We start from the raw sequence: 20,135 nt of genomic DNA, 5'->3' as shown, positions 1-20,135 counted from the left end.
ACATCCTGGTTTCAGTTGCAAAGCATTTGTCCTGCCCACAGCCCATGCGAGTCCTCACTTTGGTAACATAAGCTGGTGTCTACCAGTGGTACACGAGTCAATGAAGGTGGATGAGTTACAATAATGTAGGACGAACTCGAAAATGAACGAACGAACAGACCAGAATTTAAGACGTTATTCACTAAAAACGTCCTGTCCACTTTAGATCTTAATCTCAAGTGTCTTATATCGTGCAGCAGTATATATCCAAGAAGTTTTAGAACATTGCTGGTCATGCAATGTCATGCAAATATCACGATAGTTAGTTTTCTGCTTCATACACACAAAGCTAAATGCACTACAAGCAAAATTTCTCAGACTCAGAGTACCTTTTCCCCTTTCTCTCCTGTTTGCCCATCCATCCCTTGTTCGCCCTACACCAATGCACAGATGGGAAAATCTTCAGCAGATCAACACATACTGTACACCACAAATACACACAAACTGCTGGAAGCCAACCGAAGAACATATGCAGAAATGGGACTGTGAAATCCCAAACAAAGTCATGAGATTAGAAAGTGTTTTCTTCTGGCACAATCCAAATAAATAAGCCAGATCTAAAGTAAGCCTCTGATGTTGTGAGCATCAGGACAAATGACTATGGGGTTCTAGGGTGGTCCTGAGACAGAAGTGGGAGGGGAGGCGAAAGATGTGCAGAGGAAATGAAAATTCCATCAAACTCAGGCTAGTAAAGGAGTTTGGTGGGACACAGTTCACATAAGATGTCTGGCCCATGAACTTAAGCCTCACTGCTGGCTTTAGAGGACAACATTCAGCATTAAGCAGTTAGACAGTCTGAATAGCAGTATTCTGAAGGGACTATTGATGCATCAGCAGGTGTAAACTTTACGTGTGTCCCACTTCTCTTTACAGGCTAAAATTTCCCCAGAGAGAAACAGTGTAATCACTCCAGCAGATGCATGTTTCAGTAGGAGCAATGCCTCAGACATGTGATAGTCACACAAACATAAATCTTTAAATGTTTAGATTTACTCTCTATAGAATACTGCTCTTTCAAGATGCTTTAACCGGGGGATGTCAGCCTCAGTTCCTGGAGGGCCACAGCCCTGCAGAGTTTAGCTTCAACCTCAATTAAAAGCACCTGATGCAGCTAATCAAGTCCTTTAGGCTTATTTGAAAAATTCAGGACAGGTCTTGTTCACTCGGATGTACGTCATTGCTAACATTGCATGCGTACCCCCTATTGGCGGAAACCTTGCAATGGGTTTAAATGGAAAGCCCTAAGCCCGCGATGACTTGGAATCTGCTATGGAGCTGATTTATTAATTACAGTTTTTTTCCTATAAATTTGTTTTATGCACCATTCTATAGGCCTGAATGTATGCTTAGACTGTAAGAGATAATTAAAAAAAATCCTCAAATGAAAATGATAACAAAACAATAAACTATCCCCTGGTTTCACAGACAAGGTTCAAGCCTAGTCCCAGACTAAAATGCACGTTTTAGCTGTTTTTGCTGAAAGCATCTTGCGTTGACATATCTTAAAATATGTCAGTGCCATTGTTTTGTCTCAAGATGCACATCAGTAATGTTTTTTTTTTTTCTAAGGCGCATTTATAAAAGCTACTAAAATGTCCTAATTGAACTAAGATCTAAGCCAAGGCCCTTAACTATATTCGTCAAGTTCACCCACTTGAGCGCACTTCAGAATGGTGGCAGGGATTACACAGAGGGGAAGTGCTTATGGAAGTTTGCGAGTGTATGTCTAAAAGTGGAGTTAAATGCAGTCCAGGTATGTGTGCTGAAGCAGGGTTGGAAATAATCTCTGAAGGACTGTGGCCATCCAGGAGTTAAGTTTGACACCCCTACTTTAGCCAGTTAAGTTAAATATCTGGTTGGAGCCTAACAAAACACAGATTTATGACTTTAATGGTAACACTTTAAAATGAGGTTTCATTTATTAACATTAGTTAACTACATTATTTAACATGAAATAAGAATGAACAAATACTTCTGCAGCATTTGTTAATTTTAGTTGATTAAATTTAAATATCATTAAAAGTTGTGTTTGTTAACATTAGTGTATTTAGACCTTATTGTAAAGTGTTATCACTTTAATAAACCCCAAAGATGACATGATAATCAAAACCGAATGTAAATCTAAGAGGTACACAAAAAAAAAAAAAAAAAATGTGTGTGCAAATTATGTGTCACCACACACAATTGCAAGTTGGTCTGCCATTGGTTAAACAAACAGTTAGCCTCGCCTCCAAACCCATGCTATTGGTTGAGTCAATGTTGCTATGTTGGGCTGGTCGAGATCAAACAAACAGATCAATTTTTTTTGTTAAAACTTCCAAACATTATAAAAATGGCCATTAAAAAAAAAAAAAAAATAGCAAGCAGAACCAAATGCATTCCTTACCTTCAGACCTTCATCTCCTTTAATTCCCTAAAGAGAAACAAAGCAAATGAAGTGATTAATATGCTATGAAAATAAAAACACCTTCTAATACCGGTAAGTAAAAATGTCAAATGTGACCTGCTTTTCCTCAGCCCAAAACAACTAATTTGCAACTAATTTACATCTATCATAGCAACAGGGCAATATTAAAGTCAGCAGAGTTTCAGTCCATGACATCATTTATCTAAACAACCTGTTCATTGGTCTCCTGTGTAGTGGAGGAATTATTTGAGCAAACATTTCTTTTCTGTGCCATTCAATGCCGTATGCTGCGCTGAGTAAATAGCTAAACAACCATGAAGTTGACAGACAGTAATTTTTCAGAAATAAAGTCTCGTGGGAGGAAGACAAAGTCCTGTTGATTAATTGCGCTGGTAATGTGCCGAATAACATGTCTCTTCTGATTTTAACCTTTTAATTGTAAAGCCATTGACTTGGCCTTTTGCCTCTCTCACAGATGAATGGAAATACGTCTCTTTTTTGAGTAGAAATGAGAGGCCAGACAGGAGACAACCTCAGCACACAGGGGAGACTGCCTTCATAAATCTTTGGGTTTGTGAGTATTTATGAGCGCAACACTTGCCCGTATCCAGAAGGTGGTGCAGTTGTGCAAAATAACTGCTTCTCTGCTGTAGCACACAACATTTCACCTGAGCTAAGATGAAAATGAACATAAACCTAACTTCAGTCTAACTCTAGTATAGAGGAATTTTCCATAAGCTCACTGTGTGACATGCTTACTATCAATCTAGCTTTAGGAATTGACTGGGTACGTGTGTTGGACATGAACTACGTGGCTGATGGAAGAAAGCTCAAGTTCACTAAGGTAGATTGGATGGGAATCGATATGCAGGTCGTTCCAGAGTTCACATGGGTAAAAGCGTAACACAAATCCAAGATTGCGAACTATATAGGTTGTTTCAAAGCAAAGCAAATTCAATTTCACATGGAAAAAATTATATGTGGTTTTTGTGCCAACATGTATCCCTCACAAAGTGTCAATCAATGCACTTGTAACTTCACATAGGCTAAGCTGTTTGACCCACTGTGTTATTCTGGAAACAAGTATGGAATGAGGTGGAAAGATTGATTGTGTGCAGGAAAGTATTCAAGAAAAAAGACTGAAAGATAGTTTTCTCTCTACAATATATTGTTACATACTCTTCCATTCAGTCCAAAAGTTTGGGGCCAGTAATTTTGTTTTGTTTTTTAAATAAAGAAATTAATGCTTTTATTCAGCGAGTGCAGATTAAATGAATCAAAAGTGACTGTAAGGCCACTTGTAATGTTCTTCTGAACTTTCTTATCTAAGAAACCAGCACTCTAAAAAATGCTGGGTTAAAAACAACCTAAATTGGGTTGAAAATGGACAAACCCAGCGATTGGGTTGTTTTAACCCAATGGTTGGGTTAAATGTTCGCCCAACGTGCTGGGCAGTTTTATTTAACCCAACCATTGTTTAAAAATTACTATATGGCTGGCTTAAAATGAACCCAAAATTGGTTGGAAATTAAAAATCAGACACAATTACTAGTGGCAACAATAATAATCAAAAGGTGAACATTTATTAATAAGCAAGTTAATAAATGTTTATTGTTTAATTATTATTCATTAAACTTATTAATAAATGTTAATTTCCAACATACCTTGGGTTCATTTTAAGCAAGCAATACAGTAATTTTTAAACAAAAGTTGAGTTAAATAAAACTACCCAGCAGGCTGGGCAACCATTTAACCCAACCGCTGGGTTAAAACAACCCATTTGCTGGGTTAAAACAACCCAATGGCTGGGTTTGTCAACCCAACTTGGGTTGTTTTTAACCCAGCACTTTTTAGAGTGTGTATCACTGTTTCAACTAAAATATTAAGAAGCACTTAATAAAACTCTTTTTAACATTGCAGATAATAAGAAATGTTTCTGAGGGATCATGTGACACTGAAGACTGGAGTAACGACTGCTGAAAATTCAACCTTTCCAACACAGGAATAAACGACATTTTTAAGTATACAGAAAGCAGTTATTCTAAATTGTAAATATAATTTCACACTATTACTCTTTTTACTATATTTTTGATCAAATAAATGCAGCCTTGGTAAGCATAAGAGAGTTTTAAAAAACATTAAACATTTTTACTGTAGTGTGTTTTGTGCTTTTCATGGTGTTACACTAAGCCTCATTCACTATCTTAATTCAATCTTTCATTACCTCAGGGATAATGCACTCAATGACTTTAGAGTTAAGCACATTGCTGAAGGGGAAGACAGTAAAACCCCAAACAGATGCCGTTATCAGCCCGATACTTTGTCTAAATCCTCTAGTGCTCCAGTGGTAACTCAAACAGTTAAGGTGCCGTCCCACTGGCTTAATCAAAACTGTATGCTTTGGGTATCTGATGTCACACCTACAGACGGTTTTAGATGAAATCCCACTCTCTTCTGCTGGAGGCCTGATTAAAGAAAGTGTGTAATTTGAATACGCCTTTTTCTGCAGCCAAACTTCAAGACTTTGATTGACAAAATAAAGGGAGAAAGATAGTAAGATTTGAATCAGACTCAAAGGGGGCTGTCAATCTGATGTATGGGATTATGTAATGGGTTGACCCAGAAGTGATGGGTGACCTGTGGAGCAGGGTAATTATTTAAGCTGCTTAAACAAGTCAAAGGTTACAGATTCTTACCTTGGGGCCTTCAGGTCCACTTGGACCTTCTTCACCACGATCACCCTGAGAGATAAGGAAAAATCAGAAAAAGAAGGCCTTGCATGAAGCAAAGAGTTTGTTGAGCAGATGAATTATGTTCTTTCTAATCCACTAATATTTTATCTGTGGTCTAGCATGACTTTAAAGTGATGTGCCAAGCTTCCTTCTCCAGTTTAAAATGTTTCATCTAGCATGCCGATTAATGAGCCCCACATTCAGGGCTCTGCCCTGTAGCTTAGTGGTTTTCAATCACTCTGCTGAATGATTAATTGATACGTCACTCCCTCACAGTTCAGCTTAATTCCTGAAGGTTCCTCAGAGGAGAAGGATCCATTTCTAACCCTTTTGTTTAAGCAATCAGCAGCAGTGCCAAATTTCTAGATCTAAAATGTGGGATGTAAAAAATGGCTTTTCATTTAACACAAACAATAAATGTCTACTCATGAACTTTGATGGACATACTCACCTTTTGTCCAGGTACACCGGGTTCACCCTATAAAAAAAGAAAAAGAAAAAAGAAAACTATCAAATATCCATCTAATTGCTCTGTGGCTTTTATCGAGAAGCGGTTTTATTTGTTTAAAAGGGGCAATAAGTAGAGTGGTATTCATTTATTGGGAACTTCAGGTCCAAAGGAGTAAGCCTCTAGTTACAGCTCTTATATAGACTGGCAGACAATCTTTTTTAGAGAGCTGAAGTGTGCTCCTATAAGGGACTTCTAGGGCTTCTAAATGGAGTACAATCAAAATTCCTCAGTATAAAATCAGTGGCAATTAATGCATCAGGGGAAATACATACTTATCTAACAGCAACACGGTTAATCAATTGTGGCATATCCACCCCTTCTGTACTGGCAAAGACAGAGCGGACCCACCCTGTAGGCTGCTGAACTGTGTGTGAACTTCATGTGATCCTGTTTATGACTCGCCTGTGGAAAATACTATCATTGCAATGCAGCTGGACAGCTGTATGGTTTTCAAGCTTACCTTCAGCCCCGGTAGCATCTAAAATGAAAGAAAGAGAAACATACTTTCAGTTTGAAGCATTGTAGACAGTTCTGGTTTCATTTCAAGTAATGATGAGTATCCATGTTAGGAAGGTAAGGATGACAATGTATGGATGTATTCAAATACTCACCCTTGGGTCTTTTCCAGGTTTTCCAGGTTCTCCAGGTTTACCCTATGCCAAAAATGAGTAGGTAGATAGTTAAAACACACACATGTTGGGTTTCCATGTTTTATGGGGAAACATAGACATAGATATAATGATTTTTATAATGTACAAACTATATTCAATTCCCCTAATCCTAACCCTTACGCTAAACCTACCCATCACAGAAAACTTACTGTATTTTTACTTTGTCAAAAAATAACATATAATATGATTGTATTACTGTATTACTGGTATTACTGTATTTTTGGGGACATTTGGTCCCCACAACTTAGGGTTTAACAGGACCACACACACACAAACAACATCAACATCAACAAATGGAGTTACTAAAGTACAAATGTGCAAAACCAGAAATAATATACAGCCATTATTGCACGTGCCACAAAGGGGTTTATTTTGCAATAATAATTTTAAAAAAAATCCTGACTGTACATTATTTAGCTTATAAATAAATAATTGAGACTTACCGGAGACCCACTAGCACCAGTTAGACCAGGAGTCCCAGGAGGCCCTGGAGGGCCAGGAGGTCCCGGTGGTCCTTGTGCTCCAGGCTCGCCCTGCTGAGAGACAGGAAGTTAGCATCTGAGATAAAGAAACCATTTGGATATAATGTACAATTCATAACATCAATGGCAGGATCCACTCCGATTCAAATCCAGTAAGTCACAATAATCAGATATGAAATTATAGAATGAGCAAAGCTGTTGATGAAATATCTACTTAAAGTTCTTTATAAAATGTAATTTAGAAAAATATTTAACATATTTATAATAATTCACTGATGAAACAATGGATTTGAAGCTGAGAGGAACCAAAGTTTGAAGATCGAGTTGAAAGTCAAGTGTTAGGATGAAATGATTGATGTTATTCTAGTTTATAGAGTACCATGTTTGGAAAATAGTAGAAGGAAAAGATTTGGGAAAAAAGTTTTGAAAAACTTAATGCTTTTAAGAACCTCTTCAGTGGCCCACTAGCCATTAGCTAATGCCTTCAACTTAACAAACCGTACAATTTTGCTTGTGGCCTCACAGATCTTCCTCAGTCAGGTCTACATCTGTGGTTCCTAACTGAGTTTGTTTCAAGAGCCTATTTAGAATTAGACATCAAGTGGCAACCCAAAATTGTTTGTTGTTTAAAATTGAAACCTCAATTTTATCCTCACTGTAACTGAACTCAAATTCCATGTAGTCTGGGTCATGTTTTTTTCCGGTGAGTTTGATTGGACGCACAGCCTTAAACAACAGACGTAAACAACAAAATATATGAGATGACTTTTCTCCTCCCTTCGAAAGGTTGATAAGCCTATTTATTTGGTTGTTAAGACTATTTATTTTATTATTCACGTTTAGCATAGCTTTTCCCTGGTGTCCGCAATCCTACCGACGGACCACTGCTCTACATGATCCACTCATGGCTGTTTTAATACTATCTCGGGTACTTCTCAGTTATGAGCAAAAAGAGACCTTCAACACAAAAAGAGACTAAACAAAATCATCTACAGGAAAGTGTCCAGTATTTACACAGCGAGTAGGATGTGAAAATAGGAAATAAGACTGGACTAAACAATATCCTACTCTTCCTGAGAAGAGACCATGAGGAGAACTGATTAGTTCTGAAGAATTCTGCTGTGTAATTAATTTTTAAAAAGTCTGTTTTCAACATTAAAGAGACGTAGTCTGCAAACTGAACATTTGGTGTTAGAAGTTCGAATAATTTTCCTTCCATTAACTGCATTTATTTCCAAGTCTGCTACTATAGACAGAAAATTAAGACCTCCAACATGCTGGCAGCCATGTACACGACTGATTAACCACAAATAGAGCAGATACCGTGACAAAGAAAGCCCTTTCTTTAACACTGTCTCTGTTCAGTAGCAAAGTCTGAAGCTCAAAGAAATCCGGAATACATCCATCAGTTTTAGATCCATATTTTATCCATTTATTCCTTGACAGGACTTGTCAAGATTTGATTTATGGGGCCAGATGTAGATCCATTAAATGGAGACATTCCATGATCTCCATCCAATGCACAGACCCGACCCAATCTGGAGACCTAGGAAACCAGCTGCAAAGTACTTTCTCTAACACTGTGGTCTTCTACAGTCTGTACCACTGTCTCCAAACATGGTACTCGAAATTGGTGCGCAAAGACTACACACCTGTAGAAATAAGATGGAGGACGGGTGCCAACCGTGGTCGACCTGTGCCAGGGGCACTTCCTTGAGTGGGCAGTAAAGGCAGAGAGCCTTTTAGACAGGCCGAAGTTCCTTAAGGCAAGACTCACTTTTCTGCTAAATAAGCGGTCTCATTTTTGTGTTATCTTTTGACAGTCATTGTTTTTAAACTTCTGTTGAATAAGTTCTGTTTGCTTTGTTAACATGGCTGTAGCCCTGCTTACCATTCTTAAGGGATTTGATGAGTCATTGCAGAATAAACTATATACATTTTTAACTTTTAAACACCCCATGAAATTTTTTGAGAGCATCTGATTGGACAAACAAATTGGACACGCCGATGAGTGCAAGATTATGTCATAAGACTTTTGGTCTGTTTTCCTGAGAAAGAGTGTTAATTTTAAATGCGTATGTGCTGAAAGTCAATTGGTAACACGCTACAATAAGGTTCTACATGTCAACATTAGTTAATGTAATATCTAAAATAAAATAAAGAAAAATACTTACAGTATGTAGGTTAATTCCTACTTATACAAATACATTTTTAACAATTTGTATAAACTAACACTTTATATTAATGTGTCCTTAATTATGTGTAATTACAAGAAACTAACACTAAACCAAACCCTATACCTGAACCTAATTACACTGTAACCAGGACCCATTAAAATAAAGCGTAACACTTTATTTTAGTGTTATTGTTACATATGTTACATGCAGTTACTATAGTAATAACTATAAATTGTGCATAATTACATGCATAAACCAAACCCTAATCCTAACCCTATAACTAGTACATGAAGTTACTTAATATTACTCAGTACCTAAATGTATAATTACAGAGTAACAATAACACCTTAAAATAAAGTGTAACCAAATAAAATGTGGCCATTAATACATTATGAACAAACATGAATTAACAATGAACAATAGTAAATTTATAAACATTAACCTAAAAAAATTGTTATTTATTGTTCATGATACTGGATGCATTACCTAATGTTAACAAATTGAACTGTATTGTAAATGCTACTGGCTAATTTAGCTTATGGACCTGGACTAAAAAACTTCAATTTTGATTTCATGGGGTCTTTAAAATATTTCATACATACCAAATTCTCTAGTAGATGTATTAATCTTTTATTTCCAAAATAGCCAAAAATCTGAAAAAGTATTACAATTTTTGATACTACTCAGATGATTTCTTGTCAGCTCAAAAATACCTGAACGATCCTTAAATTTGTCCAACATTATCATACGAGTAGACATATAAGGATAATCCATTATGTATTAGAGAATTTTATTGAGATAATGTCCAGTTAAAACAGATGGACAATGACTGAAAAGACAGAGAGGGCCTGACAGACGTTCTTGCTGTGGGGTAGAGTTTATACGCCAATAAATTTTGAGAATTGAACATTATTTCAGGAAAGAAGTGTATTTCAAGACAATGAAACTATTGGCTATGATAATTCACCTCTGGCTGTTTGTCTAGAGCAGTGGTTCCCAAACTGGGGTTACGCGAGGTGACAAAAGGGGGTACGCGAACAAAATGCTGAGTATTTCATTTAATTCTACATTAAAATAATATTAAAATAGAGCATGTATTTCTAACTGTCAAAACGTCGTAAATCCAGTACATTTAATCAAATTACCTCACCATTTGCCGTCAAAAATGACTGTAGATTGCGTGCCGAATCTGCTGCCTTAACTCGCGCTAAATTACTGTCGTTCTCGACAGTGCACCTTTGTAAAAGTGGGGATTTAGCACTTACTCGCATGAAGAACAAATATAGACACAGATAATGAATTAATTTCGATTTAAGACTCAAACTTTCTCCGGTACAAAAACATACCTTGCGTGAGTTCTTGTATTTAATGATGATAACGAGCAAGAATGCAATTGTTCCCAAATATCCACATGACTGCAAACGTGACATTATTATACAACAGGTCATTTACATTTTACACGTACATTTTAAACACAGTACTGCTAGTATTTACTCTATTTTACAATGAAATAATAACGAAAACCACAGCAGAACTACAACACACGTCCGTGATTCGCGAACAATTCTGCGGCTTTGAACGAATTGTGAGAGTCGATTCAATGATTCATTCACAGCCACTTGCTTCGTTACTGAATGAATGACTCGATGGCTCACTCATAAAAACAGTGACTCGCTGCCACCTACTGGCGGTTTTAGTTTAATATTTAAAAGTTTTACTTAGTTTTACCATCATTGCATATTTCTCTATTGAACATTTTTATTTAAAACATTATTTATTTTATAAAGTTATTCATAAAGGTAAAAAAAAATGCACTGGAAAATCAATTTAGGGGGCAAAAATTGTCCCTTAATGGTAAAGGTGTGACTGCAGTCAAAGTGTAAGAGAGGGGGTACACGGAAGGATGGCAATGCCTTCAGGGGGTACTCCACGCTAAAAAGTTTGGGAACCACTGGTCTAGAGCCTAGTAATTGTTAATGAACTCAAATTTCCAACACAGAGATGTCAAGTATAGGGGCAACAAGAGGCCTGGCTGGCAGTCGGTGGATGGAGGTTGGCATCCGTAAGGAAGGGGTGCGAGGGTGGCAGAGAGAGATGTACCTTGAGGCGCTTTAGGATTAGAGGGCTTATTGAGGGCATGTTGCGGACGGTGATGGGCAACATCTGCTGAGGTCACAAAGCACAGGTGGGACACGGTGCACAAAACCACCAGGCCACACAAGTTCACCAGGAGGCCAAAGGAAGGAAACGGGCCAGAGATAGAAGAGGAGGGGAAGGGAAAAAACAGAAAACAAATGAAAAAGAGAGTGAACAGTAAGGAAAAATCAAGCCAAGGGGATAGAGAGAGAGAGATGATGAAGAAGAAAGGAAAGACAGAGCCAAAAGGATTCAGCATCATTGTACAGAGTCACGGGTCCATCAGAGCGGAGTACTGTAGGTTTGCTATTTATAAATGTAAGAAATTCTCACAATTATCAAATTAATGGCTCAATAAAAGATTTAGGTTTAGTAATATGTAGATAAAAGAATATAAACTATGCTTTTGATTAAATGTTGATAATTTTTTCACATATCAAACACTATCAATGATAATGTTTCTATGTCCATCTCCACTATGACAGCACCTGTAACTCTGCAGCAATGCTGTGTAGATCAGGCTGGATTCAGTCTTGCTACAAAGAGAGTTTCGCAACAGACTTACTGCGGCCTGTCCTCCAGCACAGACGTTGACAATACGGCGTTTCTGTTGAGATCAGCAGCATTGCAAAGCACAGATTCAAGAGTTATTGACCCATAGATAAACCACTAATAGTTGATATTACCCTAAATAAAACTTGCCTTCTTGTGAGATTTGGATGTAAAAATTATCTATAATGTTTCCAAAAGTCTAAAAGAACGGAAGAATTACTGAAAATGATTCAATTTTGCATTCTAATTCTACTTTAAAATATTTTCAATGAGGTCTTTTGGACCTTGCTGCACATGGAATATACACTACTGTTCAATAGTTTCGGGGTCTGTGAGGTTTTTAAAAATTAAAAGAATTATGTGGAATTATGATGATATTTAAAAGAAGTCTCTTAAGCTCACCAAGCCTGTATTTATTTGATTACAATTTAAAATAACTATTTTCAGTCTCACTATATTTTAAAATATAATTTAATCCTGTGATGGTAAATTTTCAGCATCATTACTCCAGTCTTCAGTGTCACATGATCCTTCAGAAATCTGCTCAAGAAACATTACTTATTATCATTTCTTCTTATTATAATGTTATGCTGAAAATAGTTGTGCTGCTTATAAATTTTGTGGAAACAGTGGTACTTTTTTCAGGACTTTTTTGAAGAATATAAAGTTCAAAATAACAGCATTTATCTGAAAATGATTTTTTTTTTTTTTTTTTTGACATAAATGTCTTATGTCATTTTTGATCAATTTAATGCATCTTTGTAAAAAAAAAAATCATACTGACCTCAAACTTCCGAACGTAGTGTACATATTCCAATATATAAACATAATATATGAATCTAAATATATATGCTATGTTTTTATATATTTTAAAAAGCAATATACATAATCTATAATATCATATATACAAAAACACACTGATTGTCTCAATGAATTTCAGAGAAAGAGGAAAATACAAATTAGATAAAGAAATAATAAAGACAAATAAAGAAAGAAGGCAAGCGTTTTAAAGTGTCCTTATCTCCCTGCAGAAGGTTTTTCACCAATTTAACCAGAATGTTACATTGTGTTAGGGTACTCTATGCATAAGGAGGCCAATCAAAATATAAAAGAGACATGGAATTTATGTATTTAACATATCCAAAAAACATTTGGATGCATCTTGATGTCATATAAAGTTACAGTTGCATAGTGTACCTTAAAATGTTATACCACGACCATAAAAGTTCCCTGAGAAGGCCCAAGAAAAGGCAGGAAAACAGCTGTGTTTTAATATAAGCCATTATAAATTCCTACAGTGTTTTCAATCAGTTATAATAGCTTGCACCTCTCTGCACCTCCAACAGTGCATGTAGATAAACTAGAGCACAGTTTTCAGCTATGTCTCTCTTTGCAGCAGGACTGTAACACACATATCACGACATTAGGGATGAGGGACAGCGAACAGCCCACAAACCTTCAACATCAGAGCCTGACTGGAGCGCAAAGCTGCCAGCGTTTTCATTGGGAGCCCCTGCTTAAAATGGCCCAACATATAAATACACGGACATGGATACGGATACATAAACACACACACGCACACACATTCAAGTGATAATACCCATTTTTGTTCCATCACTGCAGGGTGTATCCTTTCAGTCTAGCGCAGTGACCTTTGGCTTTAACCTTAACTGCAAATAACCTACAGTACAAAAAGACCACCCTTATGTGCAGCCTTCTAAATAGTCAACTGCCTCCCACGAGGCCTGGCTGACATGCATGAAGAGAGAATGACTCTGTTTTGATGTGATATATCTGTATGATATACTGAGTACTCTTACTTATACTGTACATAATAAAGGAAGTGATGAAATACTTAGAAACAAAACTATCAACTGTACGTGTCCTGCTGCTGTTTCTGTTCTTTCTTTTTTCAATCAAAACACAGATTCAGTAGAAACATCTACTGCCAAGTCTATTTTTCTGCTTTTATATTGCGTGTTGTTTTTGAGATTACATAATTGATAAAATAGCTTCAAAAGGCCAAAATTACATTTAAATAGGCTAGGGCTGTTACCAAAACTCCTTTTAAAAGAGAGTCTTATCAAATCCAATTCAGCAGGCTGTTGGTAAAATTGCTGTGTTTACATGAAACTGTGATTTTCCCGAGAGAGGGCTGATCGACTTTTGAGGCCCTGCCTTGGCATGTGCTCATGTGCTACCTATCTGAGACTATCCAAGCTGCCGATCCATTATTCCTTCCCTTTTTCCCTCTATGTTAATGTCTGTAAATGAACCGCAAAGCATGTCGTACATGTCTTTTTAAGGGTAAACAAGACAAATCTCTTTGACAAATAGAAGACTATCACGTAAAACTGGAATGAAAACATATGCTTGGGATTTTTCAGCACTCAACGCCAGACAACCTTCGAATCATATTTGGTAACTTATTTTTAAACCATAAATGAAACATTCACAGCGTTTATATCATCACAAAATCAATTAAGTAAGTTTAATAAAACATTCACTCACCCTGTGAGTGTAGTCACCACATACACCCTAGAAAAAAGAAAGAAAAAAAAATCTATTATGCATTGTCCTCTAAGGTAATTTCACAAATTATAAGAAAATTAGCTGCTATTATTTTAGTGAATTTTATGCATGAATTCTACCTTCTCTCCTTTTGGACCAGGTTCACCCTGAAAAATAAGATTTGAACAAAACACTTAAAATCCATTCCACTGTAAAAACTCCTCTGGTATTATGATAATATATTAATATATATTTAAGCAAATACTTACTGGTACTCCTTTGGGACCACGAGGACCCTGGGAAAATAATCACAATTATAATATGGAGGTGTTACTGGGTTGTCCATGATTATCTTTTCCTGTTTACAACCAACAATGCCAAACCTCTCAGTCATAACAATCACAAAAACAGTTCCTTATAAATTAATTTCTTATGCTGAAAAGGAAATACAAAAAAGGCTAATAGCTAAAAACAAACCTCTTATTTTTTAAGTGTTTTACTAAGTTAAAAATATCATTGTGTGCTTGTATGGAGAGCTTCAGTGGCTGCTTTTAATAAATCATGCCCTCTGAAAAACATGTAACCTGCAGCCTTAGAAATGACAGTTAGATTTCTGTAATACTTTCATACAAAGTTAAAAGCAAATGTGGAGTGTGAAGAACTTTAGCAGAAACGTATATATATATATATATATATATATATATATATATATATATATAAAATCCATTTTACGTATTACTTTAAAAGCTCAGGCATGTTCAAAAGCTCAGCAGGGGCCGTTCAGCTCTGATGCTGTCTTATAAAGGTGTCAATTCAGAAAAGTGCTTCTCTTTTATAGTTTCTAAGCTTGCCGTTTCTCATGATGCTATAAAGGAGAGAACATAGGGGTTGTACTATATTTTATAAGGAATGGTTTAAAGCGCACAGCCTGGGAGCCTAATCTATCTGCCCATTGTCTTTCATCACGTAAAAGAAAAATCTTGACTACGTTTTTTCAAGTTGCAGTTTAAGAGGACAGAGCCAACCCAATGTCCTTGTTTTAATACCACATGCGGCTAAAGTCATATAGATATTCACTTAAAGTTACTTTTGATAAATCCCACTGAATGAAATGCGGCCTCTCATCTCTCTCTCTCTCTCTCTCTCTCTCTCTCTCTCTCTCTCTCTCGCACACACACAATGCCATTCAGTCACTCTCCCCATAAATCAAACTACAAGAGTGTTGTTTTTGTGAATTTATATGGCCATGCTTACAGCCTAGATAAACATCACTGTAACAAGCCATCTTGAAAACAAATGGCTCAACTGGTGAGTTTTATGGACACTGACAAATTTTTCTTCATGACATGTTTTACTTCTTTACATATTTCTCTTTATGATGAATGGTTTTTATTCCAATGGTATTTCATTAGTAAAAGTGAACATGACAGATCTCATTATGTGTGTCCCTTTAAACAAAAAGTATTTAGATTTGTATTTTAACACTTCAATTAATTCCAGCCAAGGTGTGTTTTCTTAGGATCACATTTATAGGAAATTGCTTTTGCACAAGCCAGTTAACAATGGTAAGGTAAAATGGTTACAAAAATACTTACCATATCACCTTTTGGACCATTCTGTCCCTGTAAGATTGGGGGGAAAGGCAAAGGAAAAATATCCATTCTCTTTAGTCTTTTTATGTAACACAATTTACTTAATTCTTTGTACACATATCGTTATTGATTTCATGTTCTGTCATGATGACGACAATAGTGAATTTATTACGATAATTGGCATAATTATTATTACCATAATTATCCTCTTCATTGCCAAAATGACTGTCAATTATCAATTACTGCCAAATAATTTGGTACAAGGGTTCGGAGGTTCCAAACCTGCACAAGTGTCAATTACTCAAAGATTTGTAAGGAATGAAGCAAAACTCACGGGTTTCCCGTCCAAGCCGATGGGGCCCTGGAAAAAAGTGAACAGCAGATTGGCGATATTGTGAAGGCACAAAACAGCTCCAATTCTTCTGTCTAGACAAGCTAATATGACAATGTTTATGAAAAAAAAAAGGTATTTCCTTGAGTGTCAGGCCAATTTAGAGGTCACGTGTAAAACGCTCTCTAGACACACTGATGGAACTGTATTTAACTCAGCGTTCTCAATGCGTCCTGCTGAACGGTGAACATGCAGGGTAATGAACACCTGAAAAGGGCCTTTAATATCCAGAGGAGGTAAACAGCCTTTAGACAGGGTTCTAGGACATTTATACGCCTTACTGTGTATATATAGTCTCACAGACTTCTAGAATGACATCTGCACAAGTCTGCTCTACATTTATTCTCACTTACTTGAGTCATTTCCATGCGCACCAATTAAATAAGGGGCCAAGGAACCAGTAGCTAATTGGTGGCTTTTATAAACTCACAACTAAACTGGAAGTTTGTCCAGTTGGCTTCAGACAAAAGTCACTTACCGGAAAGCCTGGAAATCCTCTAGTACCGGGCTGTCCCTGAGGGGAGACAGAAAGAAAAAAGATAAGCAGTTATTTTCTATACGAAAAACATGAGGATTATGTGAACTCGATGAAAGGAGGTCTGTATTGAGAGACGGAGTATTGTTCCTCCAAACTCAGTTGTGTCGTAATTGAGGTTGAAGGACAGGAGCCTTCCTGCTCTGTAGGAAGCACTTTGTGTGGGATGAGGAGACAAAGACAAATAAAGCTCTAAAAACTGACTGAAATTCAACACTGGAAAGAACTAACTGAAAGACATTAGACTTGTCCTTATTTAATTTGTTAGCCTTGTCTCATTGGCTCTCACATATTAAGTAAATGTCAGTAATCATTAGTGCTACATTCTCCTATGAACAATACTAAGTTTGCTTTCCTGAAAAAACTTTTCCAGCCCTTGGGAAAAGAGGAAGTCATTCAATATGCCTGGCAAAAAAAGACTGTGTTGGAGCAACCTGAGAGAAAATTACAAGGAAGAGGTGAACGGAGCTAATGAAGGGGATTGTGTGTCTGGGTCTCAGGTAGTTATTGGAACATGGCTGATTTTCTCTGCCTTGGGAACCTAACGGTCTGGAATAATGGAAGTAGCAGCATGTGCCCCCTCAGAATCACCCAAAAAAGGACTGACAACATTCATTTCGTTGGCACAAAAGTCTAACAAAATGTAGCAGAAAACAACTGAATACCAGTCCAGTCCAGCAAAAAAAATTCCTCTAAACCAAAAACCCACTATGGACGCAATCCATAACATTCTTCAGGAGTGACACAACATCAGTTTTCTGACTGCAGTCTGATCTTGGAATTAAACCAAGATTAAATATCACTTTTCAGTTGTTTTCAGGACAGACACAATTTTTCAACGTAATACCTTGAACAAAACAAGACAAAAACAAAAAAGACACCTAAGACAAACTGGAGTCCAGAGGTACTAAGGAATCTATAAAGGGGATTTTGCTAAATGTATTTTACAATGTATTTATAATTAATGTAATAATTGGCCTTCTAAAGACAAATCATGAAATCATAGCAATAATTGTTTTGATAGCCTCAGCTTTTAATAGTTAGACTGCCTGTAGTTTTGTGGAAAAAAATCTATTTCTTCTTTCCTTTTGCGTGTTTGAGAATAGCTTGTATTGATGTTGTATCTTTGTTAAAAAACCTTGGCCCTGATCAGCTAGGACAATAACTGCAAATGTAAAGACAACTCAACACATCATCTAATGATCACTCTTTTTATTCCCTAACTGCCCCACTTATGTGTGAGAAAGAAACTTTTACCGCCCTATCAGGTCTACCTGCCTAGCTAAAGCAGTCGTTTCCGCTGGCCTCTCCACACTTCTGCCTCAAATCAACCTCTGTGACCCTTTTGGAGGTGAGGACAAAGCCTATGCTTTCAGCTCAACTGCTGAAGACATTCCCTTTAAGGCAGCCCTGCGATGAAACTTCACCTGTCACCAGTTCTCTATGCCTGATGTCCACTCTTGACGCCTTATTAGAGGTGATGGGTCAGAGGTATAGGGGAGTGTATAATCAGCAAGCAGAAAAACAGATGTCTGAACAGTCTGACGGCCCTGCCTTAAGAGTGTGTTGGGATGGATGGGGGAAACCACAGGACAAAGTTTTGCACGGCATAATCAGCAAGGAAATTGCGCTTCTGACGGCATAACATTACGATTTTGTCTTACTGAGAGGAATGCAAAGAAAGGGAAAGAGTGCCAGTTTGGGGACAAGCCCCATTTCACCTGATGGCTGACCACTCATTAACAAATCCAGCACAATCTGCACGTTTAATGTCTGGATTATAATGACAAGGGCTGGGATGTTTTCATTCCTTCTTGCTAATGAAGATGAGATTCCTAATGGGCGTCATTACGTGGGAGTCACAGCCCCGAAATACACTGATGAAGTGTAAGTGCTTCCATACAAGCTGCTATGGGATTCCTGTCCTGTTCGTGCACATTAGAGATCAGGTCTTGATTAGAAGAGATTCATTGGATTTGCTCCACATACAGTAGTGTGCTAGATGATGCTTATCCTGCTTATCTACCCTACACCATATATTTATCAAGCTCACTTTGGGGTGGTCTGTAAGTTAAGTGCGGGAAGAAAAACAATAGAACAACCCCTTGCCAAGAACTCTTGGAATCATAGGATTGAGGCCAAAAGCTGCTAAAATCTGCACCTCTAACTTGTATCTACTCTGGAGATCTGATATTAGAGGAAGATGATGAAGAGTTTAAGCAGTGACAGAGCAAACACTTACAGGAGGTCCTCGTGGGCCAATGATAGACAGACCTGGCTCTCCTGGTGCTCCCTACGGACAGATAAGAGAGGTAGAAAGACATTGAGGAGAGGAAGTGACAGAAAAGAGAAAGAATGATATCCACTAAACTACACCTAGTACACAAAGCCAAATGTATCAGTGAGTATATTGTATCTGCAGAATAGAACAACCCTTTCTAAAACACCCTATAACATCTGTTTAACATAACTCTTTTGCTAAGCCGCCTCACGGAGAGCGCTTGCATGTGGCTCAGAGGTGAAAACTGTATTTTGGTCTATAAGTAAAATGTCAGCAGACCCTGGTTCTCATTTCAGAGTCGTAGTTTACATCTTGACAGCGAATTGAGAGGGTCAGGGAGCACTGCTGAGTAAATAGCAAACGGCCCGGCGGGCTGGTTATCTGGCGTAAACTAGGTGATTTGCACGGTGTCGGCCTGTCCGCAGCACTGCACCAAACATCCAAGTGCAATCCCGCAACGCTCTGTGGTCAGACAGGAAAGCTCTCGGGTTTCCTGCACTTTCCCTAATTAGCTCTCTCATGTGAAACACTATCAGGAAGACACCTTTGATGACTCAGCCATCCATCAAATTGTGGACAATTTTTCTGGTTCAATGCCCACTTTATCAGGGGATGAAGGAGTATTTGTTTTAGCACTTTTTTGAGTCACCTACAAAGGTTATTAGAGAGCGAAAGACTGATTTTCAGGTTGTGGAAAAGGAAAGGACTCCTAAGCTTTGCCCTCAAGGTTTATGGTTACCCACAGAATCTTGCAGAGATCTGTGCAACAGGACAACTGAAGATCTAGAGATATCCCTTTGAACAGGCTTACATTACAAGCATTTGGCAGCTAGGAATGGGTACTGGACAAAGAGTCCAAATATAATCAGCCAAAGCAGGAGCAAATTCTGCTGGTATTTAAGAATTGGTCTTACTCATGAATGATACGATCTCGCTCAACAAGTAATCCTTTCTGTTTAAAGAATACATTGTCTCAAGTTCTGCAGTTCTTGCAAAGTTCAACAAATCAATCACCAATTCGCCTGATTTTCATCCGACTTCAGCTTTCCAACGCAACCACTTATGATTCAACTGAATTTATTTGCTTGAGGACTGAAGCGCTAAGGCTGCCAGTTTCA

At 37.4% G+C, this 20,135-nt stretch overlaps 1 protein-coding gene across 34 annotated transcripts in view; it reads right to left on the bottom strand.

Moving 5' to 3' along the window:
* Positions 1–20,135, bottom strand: part of col13a1 (collagen, type XIII, alpha 1) — a 110,850-nt gene that overhangs the window by 28,126 nt on the left and 62,589 nt on the right. For 18 of the 34 annotated variants that reach the window (XM_048204417.1, XM_048204422.1, XM_048204428.1 and 15 more), the window contains 15 exons: positions 18,979–19,029; positions 16,680–16,715; positions 16,145–16,171; positions 15,814–15,840; positions 14,488–14,514; positions 14,359–14,385; positions 14,219–14,245; positions 11,120–11,185; positions 6,804–6,896; positions 6,301–6,342; positions 6,150–6,167; positions 5,630–5,656; positions 5,143–5,187; positions 2,426–2,452; positions 369–413 (listed from right to left, as the gene is read on the bottom strand). In XM_048204417.1, the coding sequence (XP_048060374.1) occupies positions 369–413; positions 2,426–2,452; positions 5,143–5,187; positions 5,630–5,656; positions 6,150–6,167; positions 6,301–6,342; positions 6,804–6,896; positions 11,120–11,185; positions 14,219–14,245; positions 14,359–14,385; positions 14,488–14,514; positions 15,814–15,840; positions 16,145–16,171; positions 16,680–16,715; positions 18,979–19,029 (585 nt within the window). Of the gene's footprint in view, positions 1–368; positions 414–2,425; positions 2,453–5,142; positions 5,188–5,629; positions 5,657–6,149; positions 6,168–6,300; positions 6,343–6,803; positions 6,897–11,119; positions 11,186–11,720; positions 11,763–13,163; positions 13,221–14,218; positions 14,246–14,358; positions 14,386–14,487; positions 14,515–15,813; positions 15,841–16,144; positions 16,172–16,679; positions 16,716–18,978; positions 19,030–20,135 lie in introns of all 34 variants that reach the window. The other 16 variants (XM_048204438.1, XM_048204444.1, XM_048204448.1 and 13 more) reach the window with 9 other exon arrangements.

The sequence above is a fragment of the Megalobrama amblycephala genome, linkage group LG10 (assembly GCF_018812025.1).
Source record: "Megalobrama amblycephala isolate DHTTF-2021 linkage group LG10, ASM1881202v1, whole genome shotgun sequence".
Lineage (NCBI taxonomy): Eukaryota > Metazoa > Chordata > Actinopteri > Cypriniformes > Xenocyprididae > Megalobrama > Megalobrama amblycephala.
Note: the sequence above shows the minus strand (reverse complement) of the source record. Positions and strands in the feature narration are given on the sequence as shown.